Below are 25,029 nucleotides of genomic sequence, written 5' to 3' on the forward strand. Positions count from 1 at the left end.
TACATTCTTATGACTAAATCGAAAAGCCCACAACGTCAGAGGAATATAATGCACATTGTGGTGTTATATAGGGTGTTTCAGCGAACACTTGCAAAATTTTTTAAAGGTTGCCTGTGGCAGATGGTGGCCTACTCGAAGTGGCAGGCACCACTTGGACAAAAGTAGAAATGCCCAATCCATTAATTAACAAAAATGCACAAATTAAGTTTGTAGCTATTAACCTTGTGACCCACATTGCAATTTAGAAATTCTAGCGTTGGAACGAATTACTCGATTTTGCATTTCAATCTTTTGTGTAAGTAGCGCCCGCCGCTTCGAGTATATAGACCAGCTCATCAACTAGAATTGCGATGTCTGCCGCAGGCAACCTCTAAAGATTTTCGAAAGGGTTCGTCGTTGACGCGCGCGGGGCACTTATCAGCGCCGCGTCAATCTACACTAAACACGCAAACAAGGCGGAGGAAACCGCGATAGCTTTGGCTCTTCAAGCCGCAAAAGGCCTCACGGCCATTTTCTCCGACCCGCGCACGGCGGTCAGGGCTTTCCCGTCCGCTCTAGTTTCTAAACACGCAGCCGGCATCGTTAACAGATCCTTTCGTATTACTACGGGCAAAGAAACTGGAGGTCATATCATAGCGTTGTTCCCGACCCACGTGAACGATATAACTAACCAAACTGGTTACAACCCTAACGAGCGGGCCAACTGCCTGGCGCGTAAATTCACGAACCGCGCCCGAGCTAACGGTCCGGATCTCCAACAGGATCGTGCCTTCAAAGATCCTCTTACCACTTATCACGAGATTACGTCGCATTACAGACAAAGCAGGAGGAAATTCCCTTCCCCCAGCTCGAAACTGAACAGGGCTCACGTCGTTCAGTTTCAGGCTCTTACAGACGAGACCATATCTCACCCCCAGAGCGCCTAGTTGGATAGACCCCAACTTCCCGCAGTCGTGATCCAAATGCGGTCACGCATGCTGCTCCTTCGACCACATGCTCTGGCTGTGGCTGTACAACGCAGGCTCCGAACTTCAATACAAGCCGAAGTGGGACGCCTTGCTGTAGAGCTCGGAATTCACGCCCCAACTACAGGACGTCCAGGGGGCCCGCGACGTCGCAGAGAGTCATCATTTATTTATTTTTTATTTACAGAATACTGCAGGCCGACTTGTGACCCAGGCAGGAGGGAATTCGTTCATACAGTAATGCAATTAAATACGTTCAAAGAAAAGAAGTGCATATGAAATATGAAATACATTGAATCATATGAGGTACATTGAAGGATGACATAAATACATAAAAAAACACATCCTACAAGCATACAATGCAAGGGATTGAATTGAAAGGAGAGAAATATTTACAGTACCAGTTTACACAGTTTTTTTTATGCTAACACGAATGAAAGTACTCACGCGGTCACACATTTATTTGAAGTCCAGTTTTTCAATGGCATGTAATATGTTATTGGACAGGAATACATTGGCCGGCAGAGAGTTCCAATCATTTATTGTTCTAGGAAAGAAGGAATATTTAAAGCAATTTGTACTCGCAAAAATAGGGGTTATCTTGTCGGGGTGATAATTTCTGGTAGCTCTAGCTGGTAGCGGCTGGAGACAGGGTGAATGACCAAGTTGTAGTTCCCTTTTCCAAAGGCGGAAAAGCAATGTTAGGCGTGCTAACTTTCTTCGGGACTCTAGGATGGCAATATTATTTTCATTAATCAATTGAGAGGGGGAGTCATAACGTCCATAACAATTATATATGTAGCGGACGGCAAGCCTGTTTATGTTTTCCAGTTTTTAAATATTTTTTTTCGTGAATGGGTCCCAGACGGACGCAAGCATATTCTAATCGCGACCTTACGAGTGTGTTGAGTGCAAATTGTTTCACGGATGGAGGAGAATGTTTCAGCTTGTGTCTCAGAAGGCCGAGTTTACGTCGAGCAGACCCACAAACACTATCAATGTGTTGCGACCAGGTTAGACGATTGTTGATGGTTACACCCAAATATTTAGAGGAGTCTGTTTCAGAGACCGCGGATTGATTAATAGTGCATTGATATGCTAGAGGGTGTTTTTTGCTGGTAATGCACATAAAAACCGTTTTTTCTTCATTAAGTTTCATTTCCCAGGTGTCGCACCAGTCAGAAATCGCAGTAAGACTTTTACTCAAGATCACTTGATCATTGGCATCTTTAATCTCTTTGTAAAGTAAGCAGTCGTCCGCGAACAATTTAATACTCACACTATCGTCTATGCATACTGTTATGTCGTTAATGTATACTATAGGAAAAGTAGCGGTCCGAGCACGCTTCCCTGCGGCACTCCCGAATTTACGGGGAGACGTTCAGAGTAATGGCCCTCAACATCGACGAATTGTCTGCGCATGCTCAGATATGCACAGATCCAGTTTACAATGTTAGGTGGAAACCCATAGCTGCTTAGTTTTGTTATCAGACCAAAATGAGAGACCCTATCTAAGGCTTTGCTGAAATAGAGGAATATAACATCAACCTGGCCGGCTTTATCGAGAACGGAGGCAAAAGCGTAGACGCTGGAGAGAAGCTGAGTAGTGGTAGACAGCCCCTTACGAAAGCCGTGTTGGCACGGGGACAGAATACCATGTTTTTCAAGAAATTCCGTCATGTAATTTGAGATAATATGCTCTAAAAGCTTGCAAGATGTAACCGTCAGTTATATAGGGCGATAGTTTGATAGTAATGTAGGGTCGCCTTTCTTAAGTACATCCCCGGTCTCGCGGTCCCGTCGTGGGCGCAGCCACCAACTTAAATAGGAAGCCTTCGGCTGCCCCAATTATGTCCCCCAGGACACTTCAATAAAGTTCTTGTTGTCACTTCTTCGCTGAAACACTCTGTATATGTTCTCTTCTGCTAAGCCGTGCAAGCGTTATTGTGCTTCTTGCGACCGATCGGGCTGTGTGAGCGCCTACGATGGTAGTGCTCTTTGTGCTTATTTTATCTTTTTATTTCTGCACTCTTTCAAATCCAAATGCCTTAAATTCCAGCGCAGGGTAGAAAACCGGAAAGTTTCAACTGGTTAACCTTCCTGCCTTTGCTCTCTTTCTATTTATCTTTCTCACTGTGCTTCCACTTAGCCGCTGTGTAGTAAATTTGCACTTGTTAACAAGGTGGCATATCTTTAAAGTAGACAGAGGATACTGGGAAATTCGCAGGCATTAAAGGTTTAATTGGATGGCGAAATACAAACGTAACTAGGCAGATCGCTGGAAGAGGCCTTCGTCCTGTAGTGGGCATGAACAGGCCGATAGCAACGACGTGCGGCCTTTCCCGGCGATACTAGGCATATCGGCCCGCCTGACACGTTGTTCACATTGTTTATGGGGTCCCTAATTTTACGCAAATCCTTTCTCCCAATCGTTTGGTATATTTCTACAGCGAATGTGCAGCGTATTTTGTACTAAATGCTTGTTTTCTATTTCCATTTCACCACCATATCACGCACATAGAATGGACACAAATGGATACACATGTAAATATTAGAACGGATGGCACAGTTAAAATGGGTACACATACAGGGCAAGACACGTGTCTTTTCTTCGTGTAACCGTTTCTTACTGGTTTGTAGTTCATCGAAAAAAAAAATACAGAGGAAGTCAGATGCCAGCAAGGGCAGAGAGCAAAAGCAGGAAATCAGTGGTTAGGACGATGGTTAGCATGTTATTGTAATTAAGGCAAGTGGTATAGATCTATTGCGCGCTGTCTTTTTATTTCCTAAAGGAAAGAAGGAACCAGTTATACTGGGTTGGAGCCTGCGTTGCTGTTGCTTATATGGTGCTTTTAAGTTCGGTACATTCGCCTTTGGGTTTCTATTTCCCTATGGTTGCCGCGTAACACTGCCACTCGTTTATGTAGCTAACGCGAGGTTAAACCTATTCCCAATTAAGAGGCGAAGCAAAGTGGCAATCAATTGGCCGGGGCTGCTTGGTGGGAGTGCTGAAGGCTCTAACGAGAAATGTTGTTGACCGTTTATTCAACACTCATCTTTGACCCCGTGTAGTCGCCCTCTATTGAGTGCAAGGTGTGTATCTCGGACTTCCCGTCTGTATACTGAAGTCTGAAGGTTCCACGGCGGTTTCGTGGTCAAGAAGAAAAAAAAAAATCAATCAAGGCAAAACTTATCTGTCCCGAGAAGGCAAGAAACTAGTCCTAAACTCAAACGAAAAGCCGCATAGAAGTAGGCAAGGCACACATGTCATGGCGGGGTATCTTTATTCGTACACAACGCGATCTTTTTCAACCGAGTCTTTTCCACCGGCGCGGTACTATCGGCTCGTCTCCGGTTCCATACGCGATAGCCTCGCTCCCCTCCAATCTGTGGAGAGACTCACGTGACGACGATGTCTACTCGGAGGTCATGGGAGTCATCAACGCAGACGAAACATGTCACGTGATCCGTACAGAGCCTCCCTTTCCCCCGACTCCGATTCTCCCGTGACGCCGCTACATGGTCTCGCGCGGCGGGCATAGCCTTACAGCAACCTCACTCAGCCGTACTCGCACCGTCGCTAACTCGGCGATAGGCTTGTCCCTTGCAGAAGGATAGCGCCTCGTGCAGTGAGGCCCACGGTGCAAAGATGAGCAAGTCAGTAACAGTTCACCTTCTCTTGACCGTCGCCCTCGGGGTGTCCGGCGATGTCTGGAGCAACCGCCACTTGATCTCCGGTGAGATAGACGCCTTCTCCGACAAGATGATCGAGTACATAAACTACCTCAACACCACCTGGAAGGTAAGACCCACTTAAAACAGCGCACCTAATTAACGCCACAATTGTTCTGAAAAGCCTCTAATATGTGTTCAGGGTTATCTCGTCTGCTTCGACGACTGATGGGACGCACCTGTAAGAAAGCTATTACAGTAAAGGCGGCCGCTGATTGGGCTTCGGCCCGTAATTATTGTGGAGCAGCAGTCCGCAGTAGTTGCACCATCGGTCTGTGAGGCCGCTTGTTAGCAGCGATGCAAGGAAGCATTTTGATCAGAAATAACCTCTCGGCTTTGCGTGCTGCAGACGGCTACGTTGGCGATCACTACTAGATATTGATAATCACCCGTAGCAGGGCAGTTGACCATTAAAGAAAACTGTTTCAAGAGCAGTTTCCGATAGCGGATAAAATTATTATTTGCATGAATAAAGAGCTACTACACTATGCGTATCTTCTCTTAGATGACAGGAAAAGTTCTTGAAGCAGTGGACGGAGGGGGCATAGTACCGCGTAACATTGTAAAAAGAAAATATTTACAGAAAATATCTTGTCAATGACAGTCCAAGGAATCCAGGGAGCAAAACAAGCGAAAAATGAATGAAAAGAATGCATGACTAATGTATACCTCTGTAACGCATTGTACGTGCTTGCATATTAATGTGCAACACCACTTAAAGATAATCTATTAAAACAAGAACTTATAGCCCAGACCCCTGTTCGTACGTATATGACATAGGACAGACCTACCCTGCACATCGACATGCACTGGTAAGGCATCCACATTTTTTTCGTTTGCCCATGGAACGACATTCAAATGTTGTAAACATACGAGTATAGCGTATTCTTAGTGGTGTAATTGTTCGATTGGCTAGGCCTGAGGTGGCTCTAGTATACTCGTTCAGTGCGCATAGACCTGTTGATGTTCTTCGCGCAGTACAGTTTGAACTTCTAAATCAATAAATAACGTAATTTTCTGGGAGAGCTCCATACCTACTAATTCTTGACTTTGTTACAAATACATAATGAGGATTTCTTTAGAAACCCGTCCATACAATCCTACATCATTCGAATACGTAGGCTGCACCAGGTTTTCTCAAATTGTAAGTATTTTGAGCGGACTTTAGAGTAACAAAGCATATTTATGAGCTTACTCGGTCTCCCGTCTCTCTTTCGCTGAGGGGAAGCTGTTGGTGCTGTTTCTGTTCAATATTATTGTTCAATGCTGCTCGTTTCGTAAAGAGGAGCCGATAGTTGGATTACTCGTCTGCCGTTTCTAATGCTGCCGTTAACAAGCTTTACTGCACTTAAAGCGTATATAGTCCTTTAAGATATCTATTCATTCGTAACACTTGCGAAGCTTTTCTTAGGGCTCATGCCTTAAAACGCAAACACGGACACAGTGATTAGTGAACAGCGTCGGGGTCTGCTGACTGTCGCCTAGTTTATGGACAGCTAAAATAATTATGAAACGCCAACTTTTGTGCGCAGTAACACGATACGATCTCCAGTATGCACGGTACACAAAACCAAACAAACAGTACCGTTCAGTCACCGTCTTTTTGAAAAGTTGCATTAGTAGACGATGGGTGACGTGCCGGTTACTTGCTCATGCGGGCGAACTTGGCGTTTACAACTCACGCTACCCCCCCCCCCTCCCCCCCTCTGCCCTCCTCCTTGTCTCGGGCCGCAGGCCGGCCGCAACCCTGGCTTTGAAGATCTCCTATACGTGCGTAGCCTCCTCGGAGTGCCACCGGAGAACTCATTGTACCGACTGCCCGAGCAGGCGGTAGACATCAGCTCGCTTGGCCCATTGCCCGAGAACTTCGACTCGCGAGAAAACTGGCCCGAGTGTCCCACCATCCGCGAGATTCGGGACCAGGGCTCGTGTGGATCCTGTTGGGTGAGTACATCCTCTGCCCCAGTCTGTACTCCGTCTCTCTTCTCCAAAGAACGGCTACTCTTGCATATTACGAACAACCAGCTGGTAACACTGAGGACTTTTCCCGATGGCTTTTTTTACCCGCGGGTAAAAAAAAAAAATAAAGCCTTGGCGCAAGTGTACTGCCTGCTGTGGCCTTGCCCATGCCACAAGACCATATCCGGGAGCCCTTGCGCAGATGTTTCGTCCTCTGCAGTGACCGAATATACTGACGTCAGCACGTTTATTCAAGACGACCCTGATTACAGAGCATTACTAGACTTCCTGCGCGGCGATTGGGAACTAGATCCATTTATATGTCTTTTCATATTTACTATGCCTTAAGCCGCCCACTTCGAAATAAGAAAAAATAAAAATAAAAAGTGACAGTAAGTTGTTGCCCAGCTAATTGATCGAGGGAGAGAGGCAAAAAAATGTCGCAGCTTCGCTCGAAAGGCGGAGCATTGAGTGCGATAGCAAACTGGGATAGTAGTTTTAGCAGCCGTATAAACTCGTAAACATAGGCAGACTAACTAAATTAACAAGCATGGTGTCGCGCATGCACAAGCAATGATGAATACACCTCACTCAATGACCGCGGAAACTAGCTGTCAAAACGCTGGAGTGAGGAAGCCGCGGCAGCAGTAGCGAGCGAGTTGACGTGCTCTAGCGAAGCCGCAAAAACACAAGGCGCGGTCTGTCCCCGTTGCAGATGGCTTTCAGGGTACAGCAGCCCGGGCGGGCGCGCGCAGTGTAGAACGCCTCCCCCCCCTCCCCTCCCCCGGAGATTTTCGTGCGACGGAAGACGGGGCGCTTTTCCTTCCCGGTTTCCTCGTTTGCGTGCGCGAGAGTGAGCCGCGATCGCCGGCTCATCCTTGCATGTTTTCACTCGCACATACAGGATACGGCGCGCGGCGACAATTTTATCGCCGTTGGACTTTATATGGAACTTCACGGCGACAACGACGCCGACGGCAGAAATGCGCCTGGAATGCTCATATAATTCCTGTCGCAATAATAAGATGTTTCACGCGCTTACGTGCCTGTTCTTCACTCGACAATTAGTTAATGGAAGAGATGGTTAAGCATGACGGCTCTTACATCATGGAGGAAGGGCTAACCAACAATCACCTTCATTCAGAAAAGAAAGCATCGAACAGTAAAAGCAGGCAGATCGCACAGGTACCACACTATTTTTGGTGTAAGAGTTCATAACCTCGTCAAAGATATCACTGACGGACACTGTCAGTGCACATATTTATCTTACTACACGCGTTCTTCTCTGTGATATTACGTTGACTCCCTATCAGTTCCAATGAAGACTTCGCATGCTTTAGACGCATGTCACCATTAGGAGTGGAGAAAAAAAAAGGTAAGACAGACGCATTACATTTCATCACAGAGAAAGACATGCTATATGCCGGAAAAAAAAAAAACTAAGGCATATGTTTGGCGTAGGCTGAAAGTGCGACCATCGAGCCACAACTGACTTAAAGAAATGCTAAAAAGAGAGGGCCAGTCACAGTGGCCATGAAACGGTGCCATGGGTAACCGAGCTGAGCGCATAGTAGAATCAGGAACTGAAATGGGGTCTCTAATATTCTCGTTTGTCTTCATGCAGGGATCATGGATTGGGTTGAGTGTTGAAACTGCAGAAAATTCGAAGTCCCCACTTTTTTTTTCGTTCTTGTATTACACAGACTCTCTTACAACGGCACGATGAAAGAACACTTTAAAACTTGTAAGCGAGAAGTTACATGTATACGTCCGTGTTTCCAGTGGTTTTTTTCCGCCTCGTTGAACAGAAACAGGGCGCACTCGCGGGTTGTAGCATAGTCTCTGTGATGTTGACCCGTGCGCACAAGTGCCGAGGTCATTGCTGCGTAGTATACAGACTGTGGATTGAAATGTATACACCGAAGCTCCTTAAGGCATTCGATATCAGTTCAGTCAATACGGGACTGGGCCATCACCGACACATGGTAACGTCATCTCCAGTGATGGGAGAGATAAAGAGATTTCCACGTAAAGTATCAAGAAACATAAGACTGAAATGTTGGCAACCATGCCGTACGCTGAAACGAAGAAAGAAACAAAGAAAGAAAGGAAGAAGGAAAAAGGGAAAGAAAAAAAGGAAAAAAAAGGAAAGAAAAGAAGTTTTGTCAGACTGAGCGCCTCGTTTTGCCACCTTGAGTTTGTAGAGCCATAAAGAAGAGCGTCTGCGCGTGCATTCGCAATCATTCGACAGGCGCGGGGGCCTGTCGCATATCCTGCAGCGCAGTTGGCCGCTTTTTTGTGAGATAAGTAAAAACCGTCTCGTGACTCAATGCTGCTTGCACGTTTACCGTGCAAGCCAGTCAAGGCGTATGCTGAAAACACGACCAATGAGCAGGGACTTAACAGGAGACACTAAGAGGGAACACCAAAGAGAAAGGAAATGAGGGTAGCCAAATCGCAATGACCTGTTTGATGTTCTGTGCAGGAGCAGAACAAGAAAGGATAAAAGGGAAAGGAAGAGAGAGGAAGAACGATACACATGCGTGAAATCAAAAACACCCTATAGTGTGCAGTCGGTTCGTAAAGGTAGTTGTGCGAAGAAAGCACACTGTTTTCTGCGCTGACAATCGGCGAGGCCGCTTTTGAATTTTCTGCGCACTAAATGATGGTTTGCACATAGACAAAATGCCCTAAAGAGAACCATGGACCACTGCAATTTATCTCCTTGTTTCGATGCACCACCTCGAGTCAACAAGACCTTCGATTCCTCCATGGTGTGTGAGCCATACTCAATTAAACCTTACAATCCCAGTACTTCAGAAAAAGTCGGACTTGCCAGCATCAGAACTCAAGTGACTTACTCTACTCCTCTTGTACGACAAATGCAGTGACTGCACACACGGCTATACTGATGGATCAACTACATCAACCAATTCCGGTGGCGCTGTAGTTGTACCAACAATGGGAATAACCTAGCGGTTCAAGGCTTCCCATATCGCTACGTCTACATGGGCAGAGCTCGCGGTGCGCAGCGACGCGCTTCATGTGATAAATGCTGAAAGTCCTCAAAAATGGGCAGTCTTCTGCGATTCAAGGCCGACCTTGTAATGTGTGTGGTTGTTTCTCCGACATGGAACTCACGATCAGCTCATGTGTGAAATCGTGGAAGTTGCCCACCACTTGAGAGAAAAAGGCCATGATATCTTATTTCAATGGATACCAGGCCATTGCGGTATCATTGGAAATGATGACGCAGATAAGGCAACTCGGACGTCAAACAAAGAAGACCGCTGCGTCCTCATTCCTCTCTCAAGGACCGATGCCGCGAGACAACTTCGCATTCTAGCCCGCACGATCTCCTTAGCAGAGCGGAATACCGCACATACAATTAAGGTGCACAAGACTGCACAAACTAAATCCGTCACTGTAACTCAGCGCGTCTCTTCTCTGTCGGTTGGGGCTTGGAGTTGCCTTCACGAATGCCTACTCAGCACTAATTGGAATGGCTGATAGTCCTGAATGTGATGTTTGCGGATGCGAGCAGAACACTGACCACTTATTGTGCCACTGTCCTTAAGTTCAAGCACATCGGCAATCTTTGTTCAACACATTGAGGGAATTAGATGATCGTCCTCTGAGTGAACAGTACTAGAGCATCGTCCCCACCGATAATCGGCTCAGAAGGCAGTGAAGGCACTTTTGTGCTTTCTGAGGACGTCTGGTTTGCACGAGTGGCTTTGGCTCAATGACGGTCTGTTCACGTCTCTCTCTCTCTCTCTTCCCCGTTCCCCCGGTTTAGGGTAGCCAATCAGACTGTTGACTGGTTAACATCTCCGTCTTCCTTATCTCTCTCTCTTTCTCGAGTCAACTATGGTGATAATTATGATGATGGTGATTATGAGTCGGGAGGAGGAGGAGGAGGAGGAGGAGGCAGCGGAGACTATACTCCTTCGTAACAGGCGGGCGCACTACTATGCCAAGAAGATGGACGGCTGCGCCACCTCTCTACTTAAGTGGCCATTGTACTTCAATGACTCGCTACGGAGCGAAAATTTTGTAATTACGTGCCCTCCTTAGACACCTACTCGAATGCACACGCGTAAACACGCGTTTCCCAAGCAACTCCTTGCTGTAGGAATCGCCTAGGAGCGTAGTTGAAGCGAGTGTCACCTTCAGTCGAAGTTGGAGAAGGGGGTGGGTGGAGGCAAGGGTGCATGGGTGGGTGAGGGGAGGCGCAACTGTGCTGCGCTCTACCTGGTGATTCTCGAGTTGAGTCCACTTCTTATGAAAATAAGAGGGTCGAGTCAGTTTACGCAGGTAATCCTTTTTTTTTTTCGATACACTATCGAGGCGTCGCTGGTTGAAAAAAGAAAGAGGTCCTTAAGGGAAACAGATTGCAGGCTAAACTTTCCTTTTCGGATTTCACGACCGTAAAACGGCACCGATGACGTCTGTGTGATGCTACCAATGCGAGGTTTCGGGTGTCTGGGCGAACCGACCGACTGGACAATTACTTCTCCAACCACTCGCTTCACAATTCGTAGTTGCACTTGACTCACTATGGCGTGCATCTTATTCATTGCCATGAGGCTGTAGAGAAACAATGAGACGGCTGGACGAAGCACAATGACATCCAGAAATAAACCACAATCACACTGTGTGAGCACCTGCGTCGTAAACTTGATGTACCAGCGTGTCACCTTCTTTTCGCAGAACGTATCACTTACATAAGGAGCTGTCACATAAAAAAAAACAAAAAGAAAACAGGCAGTCTCCATGACACTGTCATCTACCCCATTCGTGCGAATAACACTTTTCGTTTTATTTTCTTATTTGTAGCTGATAACCATACCGGTCACCCCTTCGTGGCAATTCGGGCCTGTTTGTAAGTCCTAATAAAGGGTCTGAATAGCGCAAGAGCACGAGGAGAATACGGGAAATAGCGCTCTGTCTTTCCCATTATTCCCACGCTTATGTGCTGTTCATAAGGATTACCCTTGTCTTGCGCCACCTGACAAGAAAAAATGAGAACGAGGAAGGTCTATCCTTAAAAAATGCATGCCGGCAAATGTTTCACCCGAGCATCGTATCTTAACTTGTGGGGGGTAAATAATGCCACAGGGTATACCTGCACTTTAAAAGGGGTGAACAAAGCGGCGTAACGGAGCAAAGTACATGGGATATACCTCCACGGCAACGCAGGTCCAGTCTTACCACATCAGGCGATTGGTGGCTATTAGAAGGCATCGCTAAAGCGAAACAGCTCCGTTCTTGGAAGAGAGTGTCCCTGTGGGAACAAGTTCTCCATGCTCGCGCACGGAGACGCTCTGCATTCCAGTCCTACAAAGAGAGTCTTTCGTTCTTCGACGACTCCATCTTATGCCTGCAGATCTCCTAAATCTCATCACACCACGTAATAATCCTCTGCCATTCATTCTGTTAGTTTAACACACCGCCAGTTATCTGCATGCTCTGTGAATTACATGGTCTGCCCAAGTTCATTTCTTCACCCTAATTTCAACTAAGAAGATCAGTCACACCCGTTTGTCCTCTAAGACGCCATTGTCCACCTGTCTCCTGAAGGGACACTAAAGAAAAATATTAAGTCGGGGTAGATTGATAGATATTACGCTTCGGACCAAGAAAGACGTACACCGGCCAAATAAAACTTTAAAAGCAAGGCGTTTCGGTTTCCGTGTGGAAGCCGAAACGCCTTGATCTTAAAGTCTTATTTGGGCGGTGAACGTATTTCTTTGTCATGTTTCACCCCGACCAGACAGGCTTTCATCGAACCCTCGATTACATATTACGTTTCTGTGACAACGAATATTCGTCATTTGTCGCGAGAATAGAGCTTTTCTAAGCGAGGGATTGACGAAAACGGAAAACCGAAGTGGCGCCACCTATTTTGAACCCTGGCACCTATTACGTGACATCCGCACTGGCTGATTGGCAGAAAGTAGCCGAGAGGGAGGTCACATGGGGATTACGTCAAGTCTTCCGCTTTGGCTAGGGCGATTCAAACACAGGAGCAGCAGCGGGACTTTCGGTGGCAATTTTCTACGAAACAAAGTCATGTTTTGCACACAGAAAACGATATAGACTTCTAGACGCATAATCGATCGATACAACTCGGCTTAACATTTTTCTTTAGTGTCCCTTAAACGATGCTTTCTCTACGTTGACGAAACACTGAACGCGCTTTTTCTTGGGAGTCATTTCGCACGCGATGTTTTGGTCATTTCGTACGGATGGTACCAAGAGCTCGAATGTCGCGTGCCCCGCGTCAAGTACGTAATCTGTCTTGAACGCCGCCCCAGTAAAAGTAGCCAACGCAAAGTCATCAAAAGCAGTCGCGTGCGAGGAGCGGCCAGCGTAATGACTTTGGCCTTCAACGCGGCGTGCGAGCGCGTTTTGCTCCCACTTATGCGTCCATCCACAAAGGTTGCTCCGTTCGCGATGCATTATGCATAACCAAACGATCATTTCATTCCTTCCGACTCCACAAGGGCACCCGAGGGGCGTTGTAGTCTTTGTCCTCTTTCTGAGTGTGTATAAGACGCCGTATTATCAGAACGACGTTGGCTTTTGACTTGATAGCTTTTGCCATTAACTTTCGTCTGTATAGCTTCGCACAATGTTTCTACTTTGGGGCTATTTGGCGAACACTAAGTTCACGGAACGGGCCTTTGAGTAAAGCGACAGAGAACGATCTGTGTCCGCGGTGGCAGCTCAGCGAGAGATTTCTCTACACATCGTGGTCCCTTGCTCGCGTACGCGTATAGCAGTGTCTTCTCAATGTCTTCCTCTCATCTCTATTAGTCACAATAGGATGGCAACCCGGATTCTACACTGTATAACTTTCATACATTGCGATCGTAAGCACAGAAAACGTGCAGGTCACCGTGAAAAAAGCACGAAAACAAAGATATAGATAAATTAAGCGAGCCAATGGCGAAGCTCGACCAACAAAGCAGTGCATAAGATATCCGCTTTTCCCAATTAACAATTGCCATGATTTCAATCAATCAATCAATCAATCAATCAATCAATCAATCAATCAATCAATCAATCAATCAATCAATCAATCAATCAATCAATATAGTTTTGGTGCAGCTATATGCTTCAGCCCAAAGTGTAAACGCGTTCGGCGTCGAAGTACACGCTCGTTGTATCCGAGCGGAGCAAGACCTGTCGATGCAGTCGCGCGCCGTGCCAAGGAAGGCTAGGAAACGACCTTCTCCCTGCGCAACTCTGCTAATGTTTTAGCCAAGCAATATCAATTGCCGTGCGCGGAATTATAGATAAGCAACGCGGTTGCGCGCGGCCCGCCGATCCGCGAACTACGTTTGTACCACGTGACGCCCGTCTACACGAAAGAACATTGTTGCGAATAACGAATGCAAAGAGGGCGGAGGGGGGGGGGGAACGGGGGGGGCGGAGGCTCATGCTGTTGGACTCGCGAATGAGAATGCTACATGGCCTGTATATAGCGTAGTACTGCCGTGGAACAAATGGCGGGGTATTATCGCGTGGAGCGTCAGGTACAGCACCTACGTAAATGGCGAGGCACGCAAGCACCCGTATCGCGCTACTGTGTACACGCTTGCATAACCCCTGGAAGGTTCGTTTCGCCACTCACCACATTACGGCTCGGCGAAAGGATCGAATCTGCGGTCGAATTGCGTTTTTCCTTCGCGCGGACCTATGAGTCGATCTCCGAGAACGATAGCAAAAGCGAGCATTGGAAAAGAACCGCTTTATACAGTTCTTTATTGACGCGGTTATAGAAGGAGATTAGCAAAGGGAACTGTTTGGAGAGTTGGCACATATGCACATATAACAAGAAAACTAAGAGCTGTCACCGTAAAAGTGCAACTGAAGGGTCTCGCAATAGCAAGTTCTCTTTCGCATACGGTGTTACTGACCTATGTGCCATTGATCGTCAGTCGCAGATGCAGCTGCATGCTGTCGAACTGGCGCTAACAAGGCGCTCATAAGAAGTACTAAAATTGCGCTAACATGGCTAACATGGCTAACTAACATTGCTGTTCGCAGTACCTGTCTTGAGGAAATGAGAGTTACAGTAGTGGGGCTTCTTAAGAGAAAATAAAAAAAAAAGGAAAAGAAGAGAAAAAGAAACTGAAGATGATTTCTTTCAAACTTCGCCTTCTGAAGGGGCTAAGGATTTTCATGCAATCCGAATGCAAAATGACGCATGCACAAGAGAGAGAGAGAGAGAGAGAGAGAGAGAGAGAGCGGCTTCAACCAAGAGTGAGAACTAACCTTATCAGCACAGCATGGTTAGCCTTGGTTAATCTTGATTGCAAGTCCAGGGTAGTCTGGTTGTCTAGCTATGTAGCGGCGTTTAGCCAGTCGTTCGGCGCGCTGTTCGTCTGTTTCCTGGGCGAATCGTTTCCTCTTCATCTCTTTCCGATGTCGATTCCAGGACTCCTCCTGCTTATCAGAATTGACGCCGTCCATACTGCCGCCTCAACTGTGGTTGCGGCGCACGCGAGCTCTCCTTTTCAGTCCTCCGTCATGTTATCAGGCATGCGACGCAGCTGGCGAAACGAGTGGAGGCGAGCGCAACGATGAGCAACGCGGCGTGAAGTCATGTGCCTCCTCGGAGCACGGCCACGGCGAAATCGCAAGTTCGCGGCCACTAAAGCTTTCGCTTTAAAAACGTTGGCGGTGGTGAGTTTCAAACCTACGGACCCACGCTCAGAAGCCGAGGAGTGTCTTACCCCCTGGGCTAAACACTCACGCTTTGAAGGGGTGAATATATCTGAACCACATGAATGCGGTGCACCTGTAGTACAAAATAAACGTCAAAGAGAACAGTTTCTATGAAGGCTTTGTTGAAAGATTCGATGATTCCACGTGGAACAAAAGCTATCTCTAGGACCACACGTGGAGTCGTCTTGGAGCATTGTAGACATCAGAAAAATTCAGAGTTTGCGAAAAGTTGATGCCAAACGCCACATCCCTGATGCGTTTTGCCGGTCGCGGGATACGCCTTCCGCTGGGGCCTTAGTACACCGACAGAAATGCCACCACTCCCTAAGGGCTCATGAGCTTCGCGTCACGCAACAATGACATATAAGCAGTTATTGAGTTGATAAGAATGATAAGGAGTGATGAGGGGTTATATGGGTCTTATCACGGTCGATACGGGCTCGACGTGGTTGGATATGGTGCTGAAGAGCGATGAGGGTTTGTATTGGTCGGAGAAATTTTGATAAGGTTAATAAGCACCGATAAGGGTTGATAAGGGCGGGATCATGTCCGACAAGGTTGATAAGAGCCGATAAGAGTTGATAAGAGTTGGATCATGTCCGATAAGGAAAGATAAAGGTTCACAAGAATCGGGTCGATTGTGATAAGGTTGATTCCGACCGGAAAGGGTCTATAAGGGTTGGATACAGACCGATAAGGTTGATAACAACCGGTAAGGGTTGATAAGGAGCGGATCTAGTCAGGTAAGGTTGATAACGACCGATAACGGTTGATAAAGGTTTATACTGGTCGAATCAAGTTTCATAACATCGATAATGACAGCGGGCCGAGATAAGCAAGCGGCACAATGTTTACGCCTATTTAGACAACTCCCAGGGGACGTCCCGTCAATCTTTTATTGCGATAGCAATTACGTGTATACGCCAGGTGCATTCTTGCCGTCGTCGTCGCTGTAGCCGTGATGCTCCGTATAAAGTCGAAGGACGATAACACAGTCGCCGCGCGCCGTATGCGCGAGTGAAAGCGTGCGATGGAGGGCGACAATCGCTGCACAATCTCGCGTGCACGAGGGTGAAAAGCGGGGAGGATGCGCGCCGTCTTCCATCGCGCTCGAGCCACCGGGAGGGGGCGTCGTTGTACTTTGGCAGCAAGTGCGTATGCGTGTCCGCACGCGGCCACGTTGACCGTATCTTGAAAGCGATCTGCGTCGGAGGCAGAGTCTAGGTGCGCCGACGGCTCATACCTTTGTGTGTGCTGTGTTCTCGCAGCTCAGCTTGCGTTGAAGCGATAGATAGCACGAAGGTCACACCGCTCGATGCTGCTGCGCTGTTGAAGAAACAGGCATAATGGAATCACCTTCGACTACAATTCTCCTCAAGTTTCCAATATACACATATACCGTAATCGCGAAATTAAGAAAGTACAGTGGACCCTCCTTAAATGAAAACTCAAGGGACCACGTAGCTATGTTTCGATTATCAGGAGTTCCGTTTACCGAGAGATTAAGCTCAATGGCACACTAGGTGCTCTTTTGAAACATTCGTTATGGTCAACAGCAGAGAATTGCTATAGCAGGTATGATTTGTGGGGACGCCCGACTTTCACCCGTCCCTTGATATTGCCTTCTCCACATGGCGTTGAAACGCCCCAACCGCCAAAAACGACAGAAGCGATCGGAGAACGACAGATTGCACAAGCGTGCCAAGCGCGCTGCCGAAACGGATGGATAGCGACAAGCCCGACTTGCTGACGTTGCATATACCAGCGTCGCAAGGTCGAGGAACGTCTATCTTTGGCAACGGCTGCGACTGACATCTTCAAGCGGGACTTCATCGACAACCCGTTTGGCTTTGCGTGTTTTGTGCGTGACAAACTGTGGCACAAGAAGGACTTGGACTGCGTCACGGCCCCATGTACGCGACCTTGGCGTTGGCCTTTTCCGACGTCGTAGAATTCTCTTCGTTATAGGTGTGCAGAACGTGTATGTCTGCGCTCGCCCAAAATAAAGTGCCTTTGTACTCCATGAGCACTGGGTATAAATATCCGCCCAAGCATTGAATAACTATTTTATTGTGCATTGCCTCTATGCAAAACCAAGCAACCATAAGACAGTTGTTCCGTTGAAGCGGTAATACCGTTTAATCGATTTCCGTATGGCGAGATTCTCCAAATTCACAATTTTTTTCATGATTAACTTATTGATTGTGCTTGATCGGGAATTGCCTCCATCCAAATGCATAAACCAACGTGGAAACAACTGTGCAAGGCGAACAGCGCAGGCGACGAGTCAAGCGATAAGAACAGGAGAGATAAGTTGAATGTAGACAGAACTCTGACACCGATTCTACAGAACACATTCATTGTGTGCCACAGTACACTCATGGAATCAACGATATGCACTGCGTACTAGCCTCCGCTGCTTAGACACACACACACGCACACACACACACACACACACACACACACACACACACACACACACACACACACACACACACACACACACACACACACACACACACACACACACACACACACACACACACACACACACACACACACAAACACACACACACACACACACACACAAACACACACACACAAACACACACACACACACAAACACACACACACACACACACACACACACACACACACACACACACACACACACACACACACACACACACCTGCGCGACTAGCGTTACGTTTTCTTTAAAATTAGTGATACTTTAAACTTTGAAGTCCCTGTATATTTCCGGTGTGGCGCATGCTTTGCGCCCATCAACGAGCTGCCGGTGCCTGCGACATATAGTATTACGTAACGTGCTATATGTTGAAAATGTGGCTAGCTGGTACAGCATACTTGCCTACAGATGGCGGAATGACCGCACAATACAATGTCTAGGGCACTTCCAAGGGCTTGGCCGATGCAAAGGGCATATCTACAATTCATCATCATCATCATCATAATAGTAATCATCATCATCATCATCACCATCATCATCATCACAAAAGAACACGTGCAAGTTATCTCTGTGTTATATAGAGCTTTGTGGGCAAATTCGCCTCTAATCATATTGCACTGCGCCGTTATTGCGCTATCTGTAGCAGTGATTAACGCTTTGCCGCATCTTTAACGGAGGTCGTAGCCCTCCCACGCGCAGGCGCACCTCCGATCAGCTATGCAGTCAACCGCGCAAGGCGTACGGCGCGCGTACGGTCGTCGTTAAAACGTTCAATAAGATAACCACAAAAAAAGTTACCGGCGTACACGTGGCGCGCTTTGCGGCGCCATGAGCCGTAATTGGTCGTCCGTTGAACGGGGCGTCAGGCCCCGCCAAACCTGCGCGAGTGCTCTCCGCAAGTGCTCGATCGACTCGTTTACGGCCAATCAATAGAACGACGCGCGACGAGCAGGCCCGGTTGCATTGTGCGAATGGGCTCCGGAGAGCGTCCCGCGAACCACGGCGAAGAGCTCGCTGCCTCGCCCTTTGATCGATGGGGCTTCTAATTACATAAGCCGCCGCGGTGCGCCGCGGCAGTTTGGCATGTCAGTTTGCAAGCTGTGGCGGCCGCGGGAAAACTAAGAAAAACGCACCTATAGAGCGGGAGTCAAGCACGCACACACACACACACACAGACGGAGAGAGTGAGGAACGGACGGACGATGTATAACATGCATGGGTCGGTTTCTCCAGGCCCATAACATGCTTAGCGCGGTAGTCGCGGGATCCTGGTCGATTCGAGAAACTTTCGTAGCTTTATCATTTTTTTTCCTTACTTTTATCGACCCGTTAGGAAGCGAAAACAGACAAGCGATCGAGGGCTGGCGGATTGTGGCATGGCGTGCCCAAAGGAGAGTCAAGCAAAAGGGGACGAAGAAACGAAAGAAAAAGAAGCAAGAAACAAAAACAAACCGAGGCCATCAGTTTGTATGGAACGAACAGGCGTTTCGCGTGTACACTTTTTTTTTTTTTGCTGGAGTTGTAATCCGGGACACGGATGTTTAGTTCTCTGGCCCCAGCTCCCATGGAGACGTAATACAACTGCACTTAACGCATGGCGCGAGTAAGTGCGAGATCAGCTTGTGTTTCCGATGGAAAAGTTTCAGAGGATAAGTGGTGACCCGGGCTTGTATGAATAAGAGTCGTCGACGAATGAATAAATCATGTGGACTAGCTGTTCGCCTCGGCGAGGCGAGTTGCACAGTGCGGCGTGATAGGCTCAGCGCGACATCGACGTACAGTAAGGTCACACTTCCGAGGTACACTTTGTGGCGCAAAATACATTTCTTTAGAGGGGACAGAAGAAAGGAAGGAAGACAGGAAGGGCCCAATTGTTGGCGCTTCAGTGTCTTCCTTCCCTTCTTCTGTCCCTTTTCAAAAAATGTATTTTTCGCCGCAAAGTGCACCTCGGAAATATAAGCACCAACTTGCCCAAGAAGAAGTACTTTTAGCATTACACTATTCTGTCTTTTTTTTAGCTAGTCTTATAGAACGCGAATATTTAAAAAAAATGTTGAAATCAAATAGCAAATAGTTTTCTGAGAAACATAGGCAGGTGTGACAAAAGGACGAAAAAGATGTTTATTTCCTTCAATGCTACTTAAAAGTTCTTTCAAACATACAAAATCGGAAAGAGCATAATGGTACTCACTGCGCTTTTTCCTTTGCTTACAGTGGCCACTTGAGACTAGCGGTGGAGCAAATGCATGGATCGTTTTCCATTGCTGACATGCTCAATAAGTGTGTACTAACCTATGTCGCATATACGACCACGATCAAATATTTGAAGAAATCGAATATAGAATTCTCTAATCGAACACTTTCACACGGGACAGAGCTAGGTATCGAATAATATTAGAAATTTCCAATGATCGCACAGATTTAGCTAGAACGGTAATACGAATGCGACAAAACGTGCTTCCTGTCGTCGTCTTCACGTTTTCGTCTACGTCGCGCTGAAGGTAGCACGTACAAATGATAATATATTTTATTTTGTGGTGCGTTAATGTTGCGCGTTGATAACAGATGCGCCTAACACATTAATAACGTATGCCATGACTTCACCGCTATAGTAGGTAGCATTTACTTCGCAAAGACGACAATAGCTGACTACGCTCGAAAGCTGCAGAATGAGCTATGAAGGTCGCCGAGGTTTAGTTTTTCGTATTAATCTGAGCCCCCTGAGGTTCTCTAGCGCGCGCCGAAATTTAACAGTTTTTGATCCAACGATTCCTGTAAGAGTCACAATGTTTTCCGAGGAGCATATGACCGAAGGAAGAGTCGAAGTGAAAACTAACGTGAAACCTAATGAAAGTAATGACACTTCAAGCAACGCTCAGGATTACATAGTTTATCTAAACTTGGCGCCGCAGATCACTGACCCTTCGTGAGATTTCGAAAGTGCCCGCATGGCGCGGCATACTGCGATTAGGCGATTCTGCCGCACCTTCGAAGCAGGAAACATGACTCAAGGGACGTGCAAATAGCCTCCTAATAATTTCCGAACATAATTCGCACGCTTAGAAATGCGAATTTAGGGAATTTATATGTATCAAGCTTCCGTATATGATAAACAACTACAGTAGAAGTCTTTAAAGCTTATGGCGCAGAAACATAAAAAATTGCATGGGATTATACGTTTCATTTGATGAAAGCAAACATAATTGCACGTATCGCTGGTTAGTTGAATATCACCTATCTATCCGTTTCACTATATAGCTTCGCTTCGTATAGATTTCAACATGTTTGTTGAAACTGCGTAAACTTTTCTTTTTCTTTTTATTTTGCCGCCCAGATGCACAAAGTATACAATTCTGACGCTAGAAATAAGAAACTGAACCAATAAGAACCAACTGGAGTGTTTCTTGCAGTGCGCGACAACTCTGTGCTCGTCCGAGTGACTGCCGAGACATTTTTGCGCATGGTTGTTCGTGATTGCTCGCTATTTATTTTCCTTCTTGTCGGTCGTTCGTGCGCTCTTCGGGACACCTTCTCGCCGGAACGCGTGACTCTTGGCCCTCGCAGTGCGAGGGTGCAAATTTCACTTAGGCATGGAAGGTGCTGTGTTTGGAATTCTGGTGCCATGTCCCGCTTGCTCCTACTCAATCACAAACAGTACGAACGTCTTCCACTGCAGGACAGTCAACGTGCTGCATCGTAGCGTACGAGAAACTCTAGAAAATGGAATTTTGTGCGAGGCAAGAATTTACTGCCGCGAAAGTGGAACCCGCATTATCTTTTTTTTATATATATTCTTTTATATTTTAGAGGGTGCAAGTTGATGCGCATGCGGCAAAGATCAAAGTTTAAGACCGAGTTCACCCGTCTTTAGCTTATGCTTAGTGTTTTCGCTGGCTAAAGAAGCCTCTTGTCTGAACCTTGCGGTGCGTCGTATGTGCCTCCGAGATGTGTAATCACGCAAAATGTACACTTTCGATAGCAAATTTTACGTAGTTTTTGGATTAGGAGCAAACCAACATATGAAAAGAACAGAGGACTCGCACAGCGCTGACTTCCAACACCGCTTTATCTGAAAGAGCATGTCACATATAAACAGGCCAATATAAGAACAGCACTAAAAATAAAGAAAAGAAGAACGAAACTGATATACCGCGATGGACGGCCAGGTATATACAGCAACTCTTTGCTGCAGAGACAAGTGATGTGCAGAGTACTCGACCAGTTGGACAATCGTCCACTATCAGAACTCAGAGCTTCAGGCCAGTGCAACCAAGAAGCATCCGCGCTGAAGGCCTTACTCGCGTTATTAAGGTTCCTGCTGTATACTGGGCTTCACGAACTACTTTGAGAACGCTGCCCCCTATACCGCTCTTCAGTGTACGCGGTTTGTGTTCGTCTTTCTTTCTCTCTATCACCCCATTCCACTCTTTTTCTTTTTATCCCCGTTAACCCTTCCCCGTCCAGGGTAGCCAACTGGAACTACCTCAAGTTAAGCTCCCTGCCTTTCAATACATCCTTTTCCCTTTCTCTCTGTTTACTGCAGAGTGCTAATGACGTCGTACAAGCGCACGCCGCTAATCCTTCGACTAATCTCTCTTGCTCAGAGGATCTGTTCTTCTAGATGTGTATAATCACGCAAGACTTTACTGGCGATAGCAAGTTATACGTAGCGTTTTCATCGATTAGGGAAGCCTATTCTCTGAATCTTCCTGTGTATCACATGTGCCTCCGAGATACGCAATAAAGCAATATTTTACTTGTGAATTAGAGTTTGGATTAGGCGGCGTGATCTTATCTGAAACCTTCTGCGCGTCATAAGTATAATCACGCAATAAAAAAAAACACAATGAGAAAGGTAGTTGGGGCCGCAAGGGTTTTCACCGAAATAGCGGAGGCAACAACCGTCATTCGCCATGTGCACGCTAGATAGCGCCATAATACCATGCCGCAGCAAAGTCAGATGTCGCACCTTGGCGTCTAGCCTTTTGAGTTTTGTTAGCACAAGATGCGCCAATGAGCACCCAAAGCAGTAATTGATGAACAGGAGCACGTGCAGCCTAATACCGTAAAAAAGTATTGGTCAGTCGGCCATGGTTGGCAACAAACAAGTGACTTTTTATTTTTATTTTTTGTGTTTGTGATATGATATAAGTCAACAATGACATGAGCAAGTGAAACATGAACTTGACTAGCGCAAGACATTTCTGTCCCAGTTTTGCGTCGAAAGCAACCAGAATTTCCATTTATTATCTTGTCTACATCAACGGCAAAAACAAAGGGAGCGTGTTCGTTCAACAGCGATGCATGAAGGGGATTTTCTTTCCCCTCTAACTATAGAGGATAAAAACACGTGAGGAGGCGCACAAACGCAACGTGCGCTTGCGTCAGTCTCTTCACGTATCTTCGTCCCAGTTTGAGCGAAAAATGCCGCCGTCATGGACGGACTGCAGTTATCAACTCGCCCAAACCACGTACCCCGATCATTCGTTCAACAGGCTTTTGGGGCCGTGGAAGCCATGTCGGACCGGACCTGCATCCATTCTCCAGCTGGAGGACCGAAGGCGGTCGTCCACCTTTCCGCTGATGATTTGCTGTCATGCTGCCGAACCTGCGGGATGGGGTGAGTGGACAGGATCGAGTGTTTTGAGCTTTCCACTGTCTTTTGTGCAGAATCCCTTCGTTTGCCCCTTCGTATGGCGGTATAGTGCCTGCTTCCACATTCCCGCCGGCTTACATATATATATATATATATATATATATATATATATATATATATAGATATATATCGAGAAAGAGAAGTGTTTAGTGATACAAAAGGCACAGAGGTCGGCCTGAGGTACATTCCTCTAGCCAGCACTGGGGAAAGAGAAAGAGGAAGCTTACAGAAAATCAACTCATGGCTTGGTAAGCCGAAGTGTGCGTCGTAAACTGCAGCCAGGTCACCCAAAAAAGTGTGGCTCGTAGAGATTCACGCACTGTTTGTCATTGTGTTAGCCATCGTTAAACACATTGTGGTAATCGGTCGAAACGGGGCGGTATACAGTATAGCCGGCGCAATAGACAGACAAGCAACAGAACCAAAGTGTCCATTCATTCGTTTTCACCACCTGTTTTTCTATCGCGTGCACCGTTCATACCTCGTCATAGTAATCATTATCACCACCACCACCACCATCGTCGTCGTCATTGTCGAGACACGTAACACCATACGAATGCAGCGTACAACCAGCGAAGTAGTACAGCGAACGCCTGTTCTGGAGTTCTGTTCTGGAGATGTTCAGGTGATATGTACTTGACTGGTAGGCAGACCATTGCACAAGACTGCTCTGTCACACAAAAATAGCTCGTTTCGACAGACCTGACAACCTAATCTTAAACCTCAACTAAGAAACGGCCCGATAGTTGCTTGAGCAACTTAGAGAGGGCCTCAGCTTTCGAGAAAAAGAAGACTTTGATGGGTACATTCTTATCGCCACTTAAAGGACAATACCGTCAAGTTCTCTTGAAGAAGCCGGAATGAAGAAGGCGGCCGTCGCTTCTGCCTTGAAGGAACACTTGCGACATAGAATGAACAAAGAGATGGCGAAACGCTTCGCTTGTCTCGTCGCAGATGTAAACTTTCAGATGGCTCGCAAGAGATCCGTTGTACGCTCGCATCGTCGTCTGTCGGACGGCAGAATTTAAATCCAGAGCTCCATTGATCGAAGCCGCTGTGGTGATAGGCAGTCGGAGAATACAATGCGCAGCGCCCTGTGTAATGCGCACAGACCAAAGGCGCTCGCAAATGTGATAGCAGCTGGCTCCTTGGAATACAAATCGCACTTGAATTCTAAGCATTCTTTTTTTCTTTCTCTCACTCGCTCTCTCTACCGAATTACAGCACATTGACGCATTGTATTAGGGTACCACCAGACGGCGTCAGTTAGCATTGGAGTTGTGCATGCATGAACAATTTTTTCTTAAGATGATAAGAGGATGATAATGCTGTCGAGGCAAACCGCGTTCGGTGACGCACTCGAATTTATAATGCGTACGCAGCGGGCTAGCTAAAGTTAAATGAGAACGAACGTGCATGTTCCACGACCAAACTGGAACGCAGCGTCGCGTCTGGCATCAAGTTTCTGATTGCGCAAATGACGGAGAAACGACAAATTGAAATTTTGAAA

The 25,029-nt window shown here is 46.9% G+C and overlaps 1 protein-coding gene across 1 annotated transcript in view; it reads left to right on the top strand.

Moving 5' to 3' along the window:
• Positions 1-4,469: 4,469 nt before the first annotated feature.
• Positions 4,470-25,029, top strand: part of CtsB (Cathepsin B) — a 31,990-nt gene continuing 11,430 nt past the window's right edge. Inside the window, exons 1-3 of the mRNA XM_075680428.1 lie at positions 4,470-4,767; positions 6,432-6,641; positions 23,359-23,483. Coding sequence (XP_075536543.1) covers positions 4,615-4,767; positions 6,432-6,641; positions 23,359-23,483 — 488 coding nt within the window. The 5' untranslated portion in view covers positions 4,470-4,614. The remainder of the gene's footprint in view (positions 4,768-6,431; positions 6,642-23,358; positions 23,484-25,029) is intronic.

Source organism: Dermacentor variabilis, chromosome 2 (assembly GCF_050947875.1).
Source record: "Dermacentor variabilis isolate Ectoservices chromosome 2, ASM5094787v1, whole genome shotgun sequence".
NCBI lineage: Eukaryota > Metazoa > Arthropoda > Arachnida > Ixodida > Ixodidae > Dermacentor > Dermacentor variabilis.